Source organism: Acomys russatus, chromosome 3 (genome assembly GCF_903995435.1).
Source record: "Acomys russatus chromosome 3, mAcoRus1.1, whole genome shotgun sequence".
In the NCBI taxonomy this organism is placed as follows: domain Eukaryota; kingdom Metazoa; phylum Chordata; class Mammalia; order Rodentia; family Muridae; genus Acomys; species Acomys russatus.
Genome location: NC_067139.1, coordinates 58,605,217 through 58,620,114, shown reverse-complemented (window position 1 = coordinate 58,620,114; position 14,898 = coordinate 58,605,217). Strand labels below are relative to the sequence as shown.

The following is a 14,898-nucleotide window of genomic DNA, read 5'->3' as shown; positions in this document are numbered from 1 at the left end:
AAACAACTATAGTGTGGCTTACCACAAGCCTCCTCCCCCAGTTGCCCGAGGTGGTCCTTGCTCTCCACCATGAAGCTTGTCAGAGCTAGGTCAAGGCTTGTTGGCCAGAACCTCATATGCACCTTCTCGTTTTTCTCTTGCCAACTGACAGGCAAAACTACAGCTATTACAACAGCTATTACCCAGGCAGCTCCATGGACTTTGAGAGGCCCCAAGGCTACCATCACCCCCAAGGTTTCTTGGAAGATGATGATTCACCTATTGGCTACGATTCACGGAGATCTCCGAGGAGACGCCTTCTACCTCCCACCCCACCATGTGAGGCCAGCTTTCTTGTTTAGGGTGAAGCCTCTCAGAAGGCACCATGTCTGCATTCGTCCTACCCCTGGGATGAATGATGCTGCTGTGCTCCCAGGGCGATCCAGCTAACTCCTAAGACCAGCCAGTGTACCCTACAGACAGTGCCTTCCTGTGTGGTGTCTATACCCCCAAAACTGGCTCTTCCAGAGAACAGAGAGAGGCGGGGTGTGGCCCCAAACATTCACACAAATCCAGGAAGAGGCTTTTTGTGGCAGGGCAGGTATTGCCTTTGAGCTTGTGTCTACTCTGAGACTCATATAGTCAGCCCAATTCTGTCACTTCACAGTGGGGAAACTGAGCCTCTGTGGGGAAGGGTGAATTTAGATACAGAGTTTACAGGGGCCCAGGACCATCTTAAGGACCCCTGCCTCCGACAGACCTGCCCCTCCTCCCTCTTCCTTCCCTCTCTCCGGCATTGCTTCAGATCTGCCATTGCCTTCTGTCCACGGGGCAGTATGGGGCCTTGGCCGACCTCCAGAAGGAGCAGGCCTCTTCTGCTGGCCCGGAGAAAAGCGGGACTCTCCTTTCTCCTGAAGCCATGGCTATCCCCAAGCTTCTCCCAACCCCTGGGAGGGAGGCTGAAGTTTGCAAGTGTGGGTGCTCTGTGATACTTGAGAATATCCATCCCTTATGTTTCTGAGGAATGAAGCGTTGTTGAGGATTCTGTTTAGTAACCAAAAGCAGTTGAAACACAGGAGCTCCCAAACGTGGCTGTGCATACAGGAAAGGACAGGCTGGCCGTGTCCCACTCCAGCTGGCACAGCCTGCTGGGAGTAAAGTCACATCCAGTGGAGTGCTTAATATTTAATTAGCCCTAAACACATGCTGCTGAGTGAAAGCCTGCGCCCTCCCCACCTGCCGTAATACCAAAGGAAACAGGTGTAAGTGAGGCTTGGCAGAGGTCTGTTGCCCTTTGGTTCCTGCTTCCTTCTTCAGGTCTTTATCTTCACTTATTCCCCCAACCCACTCAGCCTAGGGAACACTTGAGTGCCCTGTTCCCGGGCCCAGCCTGGCCAGGGAGAGCCAGTTACCATCTTCACCTGGAAGGGCATTGGCTCTGCTGTCCAGTTTGCAGACCTGGAGCCGGGAGAACAGCTTGCTACACTGGCCTGTATTCTTAGCCAATGGGAGTGGGTGAGGGCAGATGGAAGCCATGTCTTCCAGGGACTGCAATGCAGAGCTCCCTGGATCAAGTGACCTGGGACTTATTTTAGAGGAAGATCCTGAATGTGTGGACAGGGTTGTTTTCCCTCCAGTTCCGAACGGCTGGCCTATCCAGGTCTTGGAGTCTAGAGTCCCATGTTCTGTGGTTACACTGGTTATCAGGCAAGGAGTAGCTTGCATTATGAGCAATGGCAGCTCATCTGGGAGGCCCCAGCACACTCCTCAGTGATCACTGGTCCTGAGTATAGGTCTGACTCTGCCTTAACTCCACTGGCCATTGCCACCCAAGGTCTTGGCCTGTTTTTCACTGCAGACCTGTCTGTAAAGCTTTTTGTGAAGTCCAAGATGTCTGAGAGGCGTCTTTGGGCCAGTCCCTGAGGATCTCCCATACGTGAACCAAGGTCATGCTGGATTTTACTGGGCTAAGAACGAATGCCCAGCAACTCAGAAAGTGCAGTCAGATCAAAGCAAAGCACGGATTGGGCTCCCTGAAGTCTATGATGGAGTGGAAGAGCTTCTAGGACCCCACTGGCTTTGCCAAAGGACCCCAGAACTCTGAGCCTGATGTTCTATAAATCCGAAAGCTGTGGGTCATCGGCGAGCCTCTGTCTGCAAGTGCTGAGCTCATGGCCGGGTCTTAGATGTGCCCACATCTAGGCTAGGGAAGGCAGGTTTTTCCAAGCAAAGAATTTGGCTGTTTTGCCTGGTTAAGCTGGATCAGCTGAATCTCTCACTTAAATTAGAGGCCCGAGTTTGGGGACTGCAGAAAGAGGCAGAGGGTTTGGAAGGCAGAGCTAGGGTAACGTGGGATGTCTAAGATTCTAGAGTGGATCTCTGCAATACATCCCAGGGCTCGTGACTCAGCACAGATTCCCCTGGGCTACCTGAGAGCAGGCAAACATTTGGAAAGTGATTCATTGCTACGTCATAGAAACATCTCACAGCTAGGTTGCTCCCTTTAGTCCTCCCATCCCTAGTTGGGGGAAGGTGTAGTTGTTTCTCTTGAATGAGACAGGAGGCCTGCTTCTTCCTGGGCTCCTTGCTTAAACCCCTCAGGGAGTGGTCCTGACTCTTGAGACGCAGCGTCCAGCCAGGACTTACATCACCATGAATCATGTGCTCTCACTTCTCAGCCCATCGGAGGTCCTCCTTCAACTTTGAGTGTCTGCGAAGGCAAAGCAGCCAAGATGATGTCCTTCCATCACCTGCCCTGCCTCACCGCGCTGCCCTGCCCCTGCACCTGATGCAGCAGCAGGTGAGCCACTCTGGCCTTACCCTTGCCAGGGCCCCACCTGGGATGCACTCTCTTCCCTGGTAGACCCCCCAGGGCCCATCCTGCTGGAGTTCCACATGCAGCAAGGGTGAACTGGGCTTAGATCCCATGCTTCCTGTCAGAGAACACTGGGGCTGGTGCAGTCCAAATTAAGGCAGTGCGGCCACTTGTAAGATTCCCAGTAATGCCTGCTGCTACCAAGTATTTCCCCAGAGAGGTGGTTCCTCCATTGAGCTACTTGGGCAATTTCCTGCACATGGGCCCTGTGGTCATAGAGCGGGTAACTTTCCTCTGTGGGTTAAGGGGGCTACCAGCCCACAAGACCTGCAACTGAACCAAAGCCCAGCACCCATTCCCCTGAGGTGTAAGGATAGATGTATGTATGCAAACATGCATTGCATATGTGTATACATATGAATACACATGTTCATACATGTGTGTGTGTGTATTTCTCATCAGAGATGCTGTGTGGAGTGGTTGATCAAGGGAGAATGCCAGAAACTTGCATCCAGCCAGCTAACAGACACAGGTCTCTGAGGTTCTGACCCCAGGCTCTGAACCCATTAGCACTCAGTGGCCATTGCAGGTTTTTTAGTCGCCTCTGCCGCACTTAAAAAAAAAAAAACTGATTTGGAGCACTCAGGAGGCAGAGGCAGGAGGATCACTGTGAGTTAGAGGCCAGCCTGGTCAACACAGTGAATCTAGAACAGCCAAGGCTACACAGAGAAACCCTGTCTTGAAAACTACCCTCCCCCCAAAAAAATTGGAGTTATTTTTTCTTTTGCCTGCATGTATGTATGCTCACCACATGCATGTCTGGTCCCCTTGGGGTTTAGAAGGCATCATATCCCCAGAACTAGACTGACAGATGGCTGTAAACTACCACGTGCAGTCTGGGAATTGAACCTGGGTCCTCTGGAAGACAAGTCAGTGTTCTTAACCACTGAGCCCATTTGCCCGTATCATCATGGAAGAAAGTCAAATTTTTTGTTTGTTTTTGGTTTTTTGGGGGCAGGGTTTCTCTGTCTAGCCCTGGCTGTCCTGGACTCGCTTTGTAGACCAGGCTGGCCTCGAACTCACAGTGATCCGCCTGCCTCTGCCTCCCAAGTGTTGGGATTAAAGGCGCGCGCCACCATACCTGGCAGAAGTTGAACTTTTTGAAAGCCCAGATCACTAGATGCCAGTCAAGGCAGTCTCTAAGGGGCCCGTGACCCACCAGCTACACGCCCAGGTCTTGTCTCAGCCAATGGCCTAGGTTTTCCTGGATTCTTTGGCTACAACTACAATGTCAGTGTAAACAAGTATCAGTAGACATCTCAAGGTGGCTCTCCCACGGAGGCCATGTGAGAACCAAGGCTGTGCCCAGCGTTTCAGGGCAGACAGAACGCTCACTGCAGGATGAGTGGCGCTAGAGCGGAGGGGAATGGGCCACAGTCCGTCCGTGGATTTCTTAAAGTGTGCTTCAGTGCTGAAGCCCAGAGAGACCCTGCGTAGGTGTGTTCATGTACCCCACGTATTCTCCGTCCCAGTTCTTCCTCATCCTGACACAACCATGTGAGTCAGCAGCTGACAGCACAGTCATGGAGAATGCCTCATGGCTTTGAGGAAAAGGAAAATCACTGCTAGGAGGCCCCAGCTCCTCTGCCAGCTTCCTGAGCTTTCTCTGCTGCACTAGCATCTTTCCCCAGCATTCTGAGAGGCAGCCCTGCACAGCAGCCAGCCACAAGGCAGACTTGGGGCCAAGGCTCAGACTGCTGAGACTTCCTTCTTTCTGTTTCCCTCCTCAGATCATGGCTGTTGCAGGCCTTGATTCCAGTAAAGCTCAGAAGTACTCACCAAGCCACTCTACACGGTCGTGGGCCACCCCTCCAGCAACCCCTCCATACCGGGACTGGACCCCATGCTACACTCCCTTGATCCAGGTGGATGGATCAGAGTCTCTGGACCAGGTCAATGGCAGCCTGCCATCCCTACACCGCAGTTCCTGGTACACAGATGAGCCCGACATCTCCTATAGGACTTTCACAGCAGCCAGCCTGACTGTCCCCAGCAGCTTCCGGAACAAAAACAGTGACAAGCAAAGGAGCGCGGACAGCCTGGTGGAGGCAGTGAGTATGGGTGCAGCAACAGAAACAGAACCGCCTGCCCTTCCTTGGGGAGGGAGCAGTGGCGACATGGTGGGTATGCTCTGAAGCCACATCGCCTGAGGGTGGCCTCTTCTCAGGAGCAGGTGTGGTGTTTAAGACCTGGGTGAAAACCAGCTGGCACTGCCAAGCCCTGTCAAAGAGTCCCATCATCTTACCAGCCTGTGCTGCTCTTGCTCATCCATGGCCAGAGCTGGAGTTATTTGCAGTTAGTGTCACGTGGTGTCAAGTCTAGCAGGAGTGGCTGATGGACTCCCTAAAGCATGCCATGCGGTAAGAGCCGAAGCAGACCTTTCCACTCATACTGCCGATCCTCTTTCCCGTGCAGGTCCTGATATCTGAAGGCTTGGGGCGCTATGCAAGGGATCCAAAATTTGTATCAGCAACAAAACATGAAATTGCCGACGCCTGTGACCTAACCATAGACGAGATGGAGAGTGCAGCCAGCACTTTGCTCAACGGCAGCGTGTGTCCTCGAGCCAATGGGGACATGGGCCCCGGCGCACACCGCCAGGACTATGAACTCCAGGACTTTGGTCCTGGCTACAGTGATGAAGAGCCAGACCCTGGGCGAGAGGAAGAGGACCTGGCAGATGAAATGATCTGCATCACCACATTGTAGCCCAGTGAGGGCAGGCTGGCTCCAGCCTGAGACGGCACAGGAGGGCCAAGGATAAAGTGCCTCATAGTTAGGAAAGGTTAGGCACTGGTTGGGAGACAGATGCTCAATTAGAATTTTGTACAAGCGCTACCATGCCTCACGGAAGCCATAAACCTGGTAGGAACAGGTTCTGAGTGGCCAAGCATGTGGTATGCCACATACTCAGGCCCAGCCTCAGAAGACTAACGTGTGTCTGGCCCCTTGAGAGGATGGGTGAGGAGGGCAGCCCGGCTTGCAGAGAAGCCGGAAGGGCTGCCCAGGAGTCCACATCTCACACCCACTTGCCTGAAGACAGGAGAGAGGAAGGTTAAAGGTGATGACAGTCACCACACCTGTGTCATTACCTCAGCCATCAGTCTAGCATATCTGACCCTCACTGGGCCCAGCATATCCATTTCTGAACCCCCTCCCCCAACACACTGCTTCCTGGTTCCTGTGCAGCTGTTTTGAATGGTACACATCAGAGCCCAGCCACTAGTGACCATGACAAGGGGAGTGGGACCGGACAGTTTTGCTAAGCGATGCCAGTTTACATAGGAGACCATCACTCAGACGGCCAGTTCTGTCACACTGTAGACTGGAAGAGTACCGCACTTGCAAACCAGGTAAAACTTAGATATGTTAGTTTGTTTAAAAATTATAGATTTACTGTACATGACTTGTAATATACAATTTGTATTTGTAAAGAGATGGTCTATATTTTGTAATTATCGTTCCGTATTTGAACTGCAGCAATATCCACGGGTCCTAACAATTGTAGTTTCCCGCCAAAATCTAGAAATTATTAGTATTTTTACTTGGGCTAAACAGAACTAGGAGAATTAGAGCCAGTTCTCACATATTCAGCAGAAGAACCTTTTGGAGGAGAAACTTCAAAAGAACTTGACACTTCAGAATTTTTTCTAAAATATTTTGAGTCACTATAAACCTATCTTTACATAAGATACCGAGTTGACTACTTGCAGTCTTTTCTTTGGGTTCTATGATTTTGTACTGTACCTTGTATCCACATGGGTTGCAACTGCCTTTGGTTTGGTTTCACTTTAATAATTCTCTGGTCAGTTATATAGCAGGTCCAGCTGGCTACTCGGCCCAGTGGCATCCACTGGTCTGGCTTCCTCAGCTGCCCATGCAGGATACTTCTGGGTCTCTGATGCTGGAGTGAATGACGCACATCTGCTCACATCCCCAAGGATGCTTAAGAAATATGAGGTACTGGCGTGGGGGGAGAGGGGAGCACTGTGGCCACCTATGAATGTTGGGGTCTGTACAGAGCCCTGTTGCCTTGCACGGCTGCTCTGCAGTGTGTGCTCTTGGAGAGCTGTTATACAAAACTAATGAGGGCTGAAGTTCTCATGAGAGCACACGCACTCTGACTGCACGCCTGGGGACTGTGAGCTTTGGGGTCATTGGACCTGTCAAGGCTTCCCTGTCAGTAGGCCTGTGACGTCATCCCATTACTTCCCTTTCTGTCAGTAGGCCTGTGACATCATCCCATTACTTCCCTTTCTGTCAGTAGGCCTGTGACGTCATCCCATTACTTTGCTAAGGGTTCTCTGCAATTAAAAATACAGGTAGCAGTTTGGGTTCAAAATTTTTAACTAGTACACAGTCAACCTGTGGGAACAATTTTTTTTTTTTTGTAAATAAATTTTGTCATAAAGACCTCACAACCTCTTCTGAAGACGTTCTTACTCCAGATGCAGGGAAAAAAAATCACTTCAAAGGTTTGTAAATGACTATTTCCTGACATAAGGCCTTTTTTAAATTAAAATGCAAAATGTTCTTCAGAATAAACTGTGTACTAATTTCATTGTATGGGGAGCTCTCTTCACACAGCTGGCTCTGCCCTGAGAGCTTCAGGCAGCTTTTTCTGCCCTCGGACTCCCCCGAGGCTGGCAGTGACTTCACACCAGCTCAGAGAGCGCTGTTCTCCTAAAGGGCTAAACTGCCATCAGCATTTCCGTTGAACTCTGTCTTGCTGGGTGTCTGTCTGTCTGACCGTGCAACTTAACATCAGCAGTTCACACCGTGTGCTCGGGAGTGGGTGATTACCTTCCCCAGAGTGAGCCCATCACAGCTGCCTGGCTTCTGAGGCAGCACCACTTCCCAGTATGTCTGCTTTAAGCCTGATTCAACCTCTCATCTGATATTAAATTTCTCTTTGTAAGAAAAATTTGAAGTTGTAGAGCATGTTTTTTAACACCCCCCCCCAAAGGAAGTTTTAAGACTAAATGCTTCTGCTTTTTGGCTTCCCTACCTCACCCCACCCCCTAAATGATTTCACGTTCTCTGGAATAGTGCATTTAGTTTAAGCTCATGTTTTTAACGACATTAGGAAATGTGGAAATTACTATGATCTGCTAACCAACAGTAAGAACCTCATTTGGAATATCCGTTAGGTATGTAGATCCCCCTCCCCCAGCTCAAGAGGGTGCACTTTGAGGGTGTAGCCCTAGCCACTTGAGAATAGAGCTGGGAGCACCGCCTGCTTACAGTGGCCCAGGTCTCAAGCCAGACCAGTTTTATTTCATGCTGTGAGCTTCTTTACCATCTAAGATGCTGTCTGCATTTATTGGGGGTGGGGGGGATGGAGTGTTGGGGTTGGTTTAACTTGTAAAAAACAGTACCACATCATAGGTGGCCCCCCCACCCCCCACAAACCACTCCAGCTGTTTTGTGGGAAGCAGGGAGGCTCTCAGTCTCTGGCTTCTGATATCAGAACAAGGCGAGGTGAGTGGTAGAAAAATATACAGTGAGGTGGCAGGCCAACCAGAAGGGGCCACCCAGGCCACCAGCTAGGGCCTAGGAGTAGGTCATAGCCCCCCCCCCCCAATTTTGAAGATACAAAAATCTTTGCATTAGATTTGATATTGTGGTAGTTTATCAGTGGAAATATGAAAAATCTTGGGGCCTGAGGGATGTGGTGTGGTGGGTGAGAAGAAACTATTTGAATTTATGGAAATTACTGTGCAGCTGGCACTGGGGCAGAAGGGCTTGTATGTTACAATGCTCCCACCGCCTGCTGGCAAGTTGTTCCTGTCTCCCTGTATGACCTATTACCATGTCACGAACACAGTCGGCCAACAGTGAGAGATAGGCCCAAGTTCCACCAACACAGCAGGGTCCCACACACAGCTCTGGGCACATGTGCAGCTTTTAATGCTGGGGGTCAACCCTGGGCCATATGCCTGCTAGGTGTGTGTGCACCAGTTTTGGAAACATATGGCCTTCCATGTTTTAGGTATTACAGGCCCCTTACCAAGGACCCTATTTAGCTAATGAGTCTGTGCCCATGAGACTCAGTGTGTGAGCCTCACTTTATAACCAACGCAAACTTGCATCATTCTGGCTTCCTGGTGGCACTGGGACTTGCAGGCAGCCCTGGCATTTGGCCCAGACACTGCAGGCGGGACTGTGCTGTATGTTCAGCTGTTCTGCTTGGGATGCAAAGAGCAGCAGCCATCAGGGCTTCAGCAAGGACCCCGATACCATCTGTGAGTTCTGTGCATATAACATGCACTTCTTGCCTCCAGGAAGTCTTTTTCATTATGTGGCTAAGTCACATCAACATGTGGACCAGGTCTTGGTATGCCAAAGTAAGAGAAACACTTGGATCTGTCTGAGGAGCATGCATGCCAGAGTTTGTCTCCCTCCCAGGGATGGAGCCTACACTGCTAAGGATGCTATGAATGACTGTGTGACACCTGCTCTCTGAAAATCTCCTGACAGGCCTAGGATTTTCTTTCTTGAGCTTCCTTTTGAACAGGAAAAGGCGGGGAAGGGGCCAAGTTGCAAGTAAGATGAAACATGAGCCGCCTGGGTTTCAAAGCAAACATAGTGGTTTATACCCCTTGTTTAACCTTTGGAAGGGTCTTTCTCTGGACTCAGCAGTCCAGAAGGCAGCTCACGTCCCTCCCAGGCAGTACTAGTGGAGCCCTGATATTCACGCTCCATTCTTGGCTCAGCAATGCAGGCTTCTGTGCAGTGATCCTTTTCTTCCCCACTACAGATGGTGGCTTCAGACAGCTTCAGAAATTGGTCTTCAATTCTCTTGTAAAAACAGGATGCGGCATCTTGGCTCAGAAACATGTTACTGGATCACATTGAAATCAGGAAGGAGTTACAGATCACTGAGGTGGCACCTGCCCCCCTCCCACCCAAGACTCAGATACCGACTGATTTATCTTTCACTCCATTGTACTTTGCTGTTCTCCATCAGCCTAGGTGCCATGTTGTCTGTTCCCATGTCTAGAGAATAAGAAATCACCAGGGGCCTGACTGCAGGGTTGCCTGGGCCACTTCCAGGGCCACTGTGAACGGTCCCCTTAGGCTCATGTCCTTGGCATTCAGTAGTGACCTGGTATGTGGGACTGGCTCTGTATTCCTATAATTTTATGTTAAGGGTTAAATAATGAAATCCTTGGCAGTAAGGTCAAAATGGCCCTTTCTTGAACAATATCCTGCAAGCCTCTCATCTAGAACAGTTTTGTCAGAACCAGAACCAGAGAGGTAGGCATGAGTTACGCAGCCTACCCGAGCCCCCTTTCCTGTACCCCACTCTTCAGATTTGAGTCAAGTTGGAGAGAAGTGAAGCCGAGAAAGTACCCTCCAGCTGGCTGCCCTTCCCTCTAACCAGGGACGTGAGCTCAGGTGCCAGCTCTGGCTGAGCTTCTGCCTGGCTCTTGGCCTCAGCTAAAGCTTCGTTGGAGAGCCCAGGCCAGTTCAACCACCCTGCCTTTGCAGAAATGGCCTTAGGTGGGAGACCCGGGAAAGGATAGTTCCATTCCTAGCAGCAGAACATGGCTGGAGGACAGAAGAGACAAAATCATGGCAAGAGTTAACCTCCCTTTTAACCCCAGGAGGTCGGGAGCTTATATGCTAGCCTTTTTCAGAGGGCCCCCAGAGAAACACTGCAAGAGGGATTTGCCTCAAGCAGTCCCTTAACGCTGGGTGGCCAGAGTCTGGGGCTTGTAGACAGGAACATCCTTGTCCCAGAGTGCAGGGTACCCCTTAATAATATCAGCCGCTTTCTCTGCAATCATTATTGTGGGAGCGTTCAGGTTGCCGCTGACCACACTGGGCATGATGGAGGCATCGACGACTCTCAGGTTTTCAACCCCCAGGACCCTGGTTTGCAGGTCGACCACAGCAGTGGGGTCGGAGGGCTGGCCCATCTTACAGGTACAGGAGGGGTGGTAAGCACTGTCTGCTTTCGCCCGCACAAAGGCATCTATCTCTTTGTCCGACTGGATGTGGCTTCCGGGCTGCAGCTCTTTGCCCCGGAAGGGAGCCAAGGCTTCCTGTGCAAAAATTTCTCTGGTCAGCCGCACACATTGACGGAACTCCTCGACATCGGTTTCTGTGGAGGGGAAATAAACAAGGGACCCTTCTCTTACTCTGCTGGTCAAGTCGAACCAGGGGCCAAAGACCAGGGGCATGGAGAACCAAGCTACATGTGCTGTCACCTTCCCAGAGGCAGTTAGTTACTGGTAACCAAGCATCCTAGACACACGGTGCCAAGAGTCCCAGGTTTGAGTCTGAGGCCTGGCGCCTGTAAACTGTTGGTAAAGATACACAATCTGTCTCTACTTCCATGTGGCTGTCAAACTCCCGTGCCATGGCTGTCAAAGGTGTGAGTATGTTTGCTGAATGCAGGGAGGCAGGCCTGGGGATGCTGCAAGTAAGAGCAGGAAAGGCCAGGCAGGTAGTAGGCGCAGGCCTGGTGCCTGTTCCTCTGCAGGTGCGTCTAAGAGCGGTACCCCTGTCCTGCTGTGCAAAGTGAGGCCCCAGGCCACCTCGTGTGGCCCAGAACTGAGGACAACCCCAGTGCTAGGAAATAGGACGGAGAAGAGTAAGGATTAGGGACAAACAGGAACCCTATAAAAATTCCCGAATTCTATGCCGGGCCCAGGAGATACAAATGGAGCTCCCGCGTTACCTGTTGACAAGTAGTTAGGATGAATCACAGGGTGGTCCCGAGGGTTGGCACTTCTCAGTTTGAGCCAGCCCACACTTGTGCCCCTCATGGGTCCCACGTGTACCTAGAAAGGTCCGGAGAAAACAGTTTCAAACAATCTCCATTCACTACAACTTGGAAACTCAGAACAGCCCCAGGATCCCCATGGGTGGGGACTCAGCATTCAGTGTAGAGCACACAGGGTTTAGCGTCAGACCCTCTTCCCACCACTCCGTCCCCTGTCTGCCCTTTACTTCTTTGTCTGAGACTTTCATGGGATGAGCCTGCGGGCTGACTCCTGGCCTCTCTCCCTTGGGTAAGGTTTAGGTTCTTTTTCCTTTCCCAGCCAGCCAGAAGCCAGTGGGGGCAGAGTACCAAATGACGGTTTACATAGTAGGGCAGATAACACCATGGAAATCTATTCTAATGCAGAAGCAGGAAGGCAGAGTCTCAGGCCATGGCTCTCTGCATACCTGGTAAGCATCCTGCTGGGTGGGTTTCCGCCCATGGTCAATCACTTGTGATGGCAGGAAGTGGAACTGGATGTCCGGATGGGGGACCCCAGGCCGGCTGCGGATGAACCCTCCTGTCTCAAGATGGGCGGTGGCTCCATCTCCTGAAGGTCCCATGAGGGCAACAGAAGAGTCGGTCAGAATATGGCATGGGGACCACCTGTTCCCAGTGTCCCTCTTCTCCCCTCTGCCTGTTGACCTGGGCTTGGGGCTTGACATCCAGGTTTGTCCATCACTTTCTTCTTTCTCCAGGCGGCCACTTTAAAATACCAGCTGAATGCTAAGTGAGGGGCTTCAGGTCTGCAAAGGGCACCTGCTTTATGAGCCCTTCCACCATCCTGCTCTATAGGTGTCACCTTGATCAAGGTCCTCCTTGACATGTGCTACGGCCTCTTGTCCCCTCATGGTGGCCTGCCAGACAGGACCTTTGTACCCTCACCTTGCAGACAGGAAAACGGGCTTGGGTAATTGCCATCAGCTTTATGCCTAGCAATGTGAAGCTCTTTAGGAAGAAATCTATGATGCCCAGAGACCATAGCCACCAAGTTTACTGGGAGGCAGGCTCACCTGTAAACCTCCAGAGCCACTCCAGACCGATGCAGATCTTCCGCAGAGGCTTCTGGGCCGCGTGGAGAGGGTGATGGGCTGTGTGCATGCCTGTTGAATGTAGATCTCCAGGTGGTCTTGCAGGTTCTGGCCAACTCCTGGCGGAGGAAGGAGTGGTTAGAAAAAAAGATGGCTAACGCAGGGGCGAGCCCCTGCTTTTGGAAACTTCTCTGCATTCCACTTACCTTTTAGGTATCTTTAGGACACCTGCCTGCACTGGCCCCAGCTTAGAAGTTGTTTGCCCAAGACACTACACTTCTGCTCTAGTAGACAAGTTTGGTCCTTCTTAAATGCTGCTAAAGCCACCTGCTCTGTCACTCCCTCCACAGCAGCCACTTGGGTACCCTTGACTAGCACTCCTCAGCAGCACCCTCCAAGGACAGGGCCCACAATGACAACAGGTGCTGCGTAGTAAGTGTCAACTGTTTGTGGTCCAGGTAGGTAATTGTCAGCCTCATCATCTCCCCTGGTCAGCTGAAGGAAGCAGCAGGCCCAGCATGCTAGGCAGGCAGTACTTAAGTTCATTCAATCTCTGGGGCACACCGAGCAGTTAAGGTACAGACCACTTCCATAGGCCTCGCAAGGAAATCTCCCTGTGAGAGGCCAGCCCCTTGCATATGGAGGATGTAGAAAGAAACAAGACAGTGTATCCTTCAAGGACATCCCAGGCAGTTTTCAAGACAAAGCTCGGGTCTTCACGTGCACAGTGGCTCTGGAGCCCTGTGCTGGCCTCCTTTGTGCTTAGAGCAACCAGTAAACCTTGGGGTTAGGCTTCTCGTACCCCTGATCTCAGCCCTACTCCTGTTACAGGATGCTCTCCAAAGGGTGCTGAGGCTGACTGGTGGAGGGTGAAGGAAAGTAGCATAGAGACCCAGGGTGCAGGAATAGGAGTGTCCAGCGAGGTCCAGAGGCCCTCAGATTTATAGGAAGGATGGGACACTTTTACATCCCCCACATTCCCCACCCCAAGCAGCGGGCTGCTGGGTTCTACAGTGCTCCCCTCTGGTCAGCGGTCAGGGAGGGGCTCACCAGGCAGATGGCACACCACAGGGATGCCTAGTTTCTTGAGGTCATCTGCATTCCCAATGCCAGAGAGCATGAGCAGCTGGGGAGAGTTGATGGCACCCCCGCTCAGGATCACCTCCTTGCTGACATAAGCCTGGAAGAGGCAGGGGACCACAAGTCGTACTTCTCAAAAAGCCAGCTCTTCTACTCCCTCATGGAGAGGCACCCAGTTTTAGCAATCATTGCAAGAACGTGGCCTTGGGGAATGACATCACTGTGGAGACTATGCTCCCAGGTCCTGGGGGGAGTTTGCTGGTTGGCTACTTAAAAGCAATCGGCACATCGAGTCACCATGTATGACTATCAGGGGTAGCTGTAGCAGTAACGGGGGGCCTTCAGGGCAGGGGTGGCAGAGCTCAAGTGACATGGTAGCATAGACTAGAGTACACAAACAGCCAGAACACCTGAGCGGGGATGGTGGACAAGGCTGTCTCTGACTTATTACCGAGTGAAGAAAAGCACTGTGTATAAATAGTATGGTTACATTTGTTGGTTTTTAACCTTCTAGCATTGATCTTAGGATTTCTGGCAGGCCAGAACCCTGAAACCATGGAGAAGGTGCTAAGGGTGGATGTGGCAGACAGAGGCTTATGGAGGCACTCGGGTACCATAGAGTCTGCAGGTGGCCGGAGTTGGGAGCTCCTGACCTCTATGTCCTGTGAGACCTCGGGGACAATCTCGCCACTGCTACCAGCTGTCAACTCATCTTAGAGACAAGAGCATCCCTTCCTCCCCTGTAGGTCACCACGCCTCCCTTAGGCGGCAACTCACCTCGTGTCTCTGGCCGTTCTTGTAGTACTCAACACCCACTGCACGTGTACCCTCAAACAGCACTCTGCTCACAAGAGCCTGGGTCTCAGCCCTGAGATTGGGCCGGCTCAGTGCTGGGTGCAAATAGGCACAGGCTGTGCTCCAGCGTTTCCCTGCGGGATAAAGCAAGGTCCCCTCTTACTTCGGCAGGAGAAATTTGCTGGAGAAAGCAAATCTATCCTGCCCTTGACAATGCAAGGCTTGCCTTCAAGGTATGTCTGTGATCTGGATACCCTATCCTGCCGTCCAGGTGATTGAGAGCCCAGTGGCTGGCTCTGTCCTTCTGTGAGCAAGGTCCCCTACTGCCTGCTCTGTGTCTATTTGCCCCATCTACAAAGAGGTGA

General features: G+C 51.6%; 2 protein-coding genes across 5 annotated transcripts in view; one reads left to right on the top strand and one right to left on the bottom strand.

Moving 5' to 3' along the window:
* Positions 1-5,878, top strand: part of Cacna1d (calcium voltage-gated channel subunit alpha1 D) — a 303,221-nt gene extending 297,343 nt beyond the window's left edge. For all 4 annotated transcript variants that reach the window (XM_051140971.1, XM_051140957.1, XM_051140975.1 and 1 more), the window contains 4 exons: positions 152-318; positions 2,658-2,779; positions 4,585-4,905; positions 5,270-5,878. In XM_051140971.1, the coding sequence (XP_050996928.1) occupies positions 152-318; positions 2,658-2,779; positions 4,585-4,905; positions 5,270-5,563 (904 nt within the window). In that variant the 3' untranslated portion in view covers positions 5,564-5,878. The remainder of the gene's footprint in view (positions 1-151; positions 319-2,657; positions 2,780-4,584; positions 4,906-5,269) is intronic.
* A 4,598-nt stretch (positions 5,879-10,476) lies between these two features.
* Chdh (choline dehydrogenase) overlaps positions 10,477-14,898 on the bottom strand; it is a 29,031-nt gene continuing 24,609 nt past the window's right edge. The window contains 7 exon segments of the mRNA XM_051140849.1: positions 10,477-10,964; positions 11,544-11,646; positions 12,035-12,177; positions 12,641-12,707; positions 12,710-12,777; positions 13,709-13,838; positions 14,516-14,667. Of these exon segments, the coding sequence (XP_050996806.1) occupies positions 10,546-10,964; positions 11,544-11,646; positions 12,035-12,177; positions 12,641-12,707; positions 12,710-12,777; positions 13,709-13,838; positions 14,516-14,667 (1,082 nt within the window). The 3' untranslated portion in view covers positions 10,477-10,545.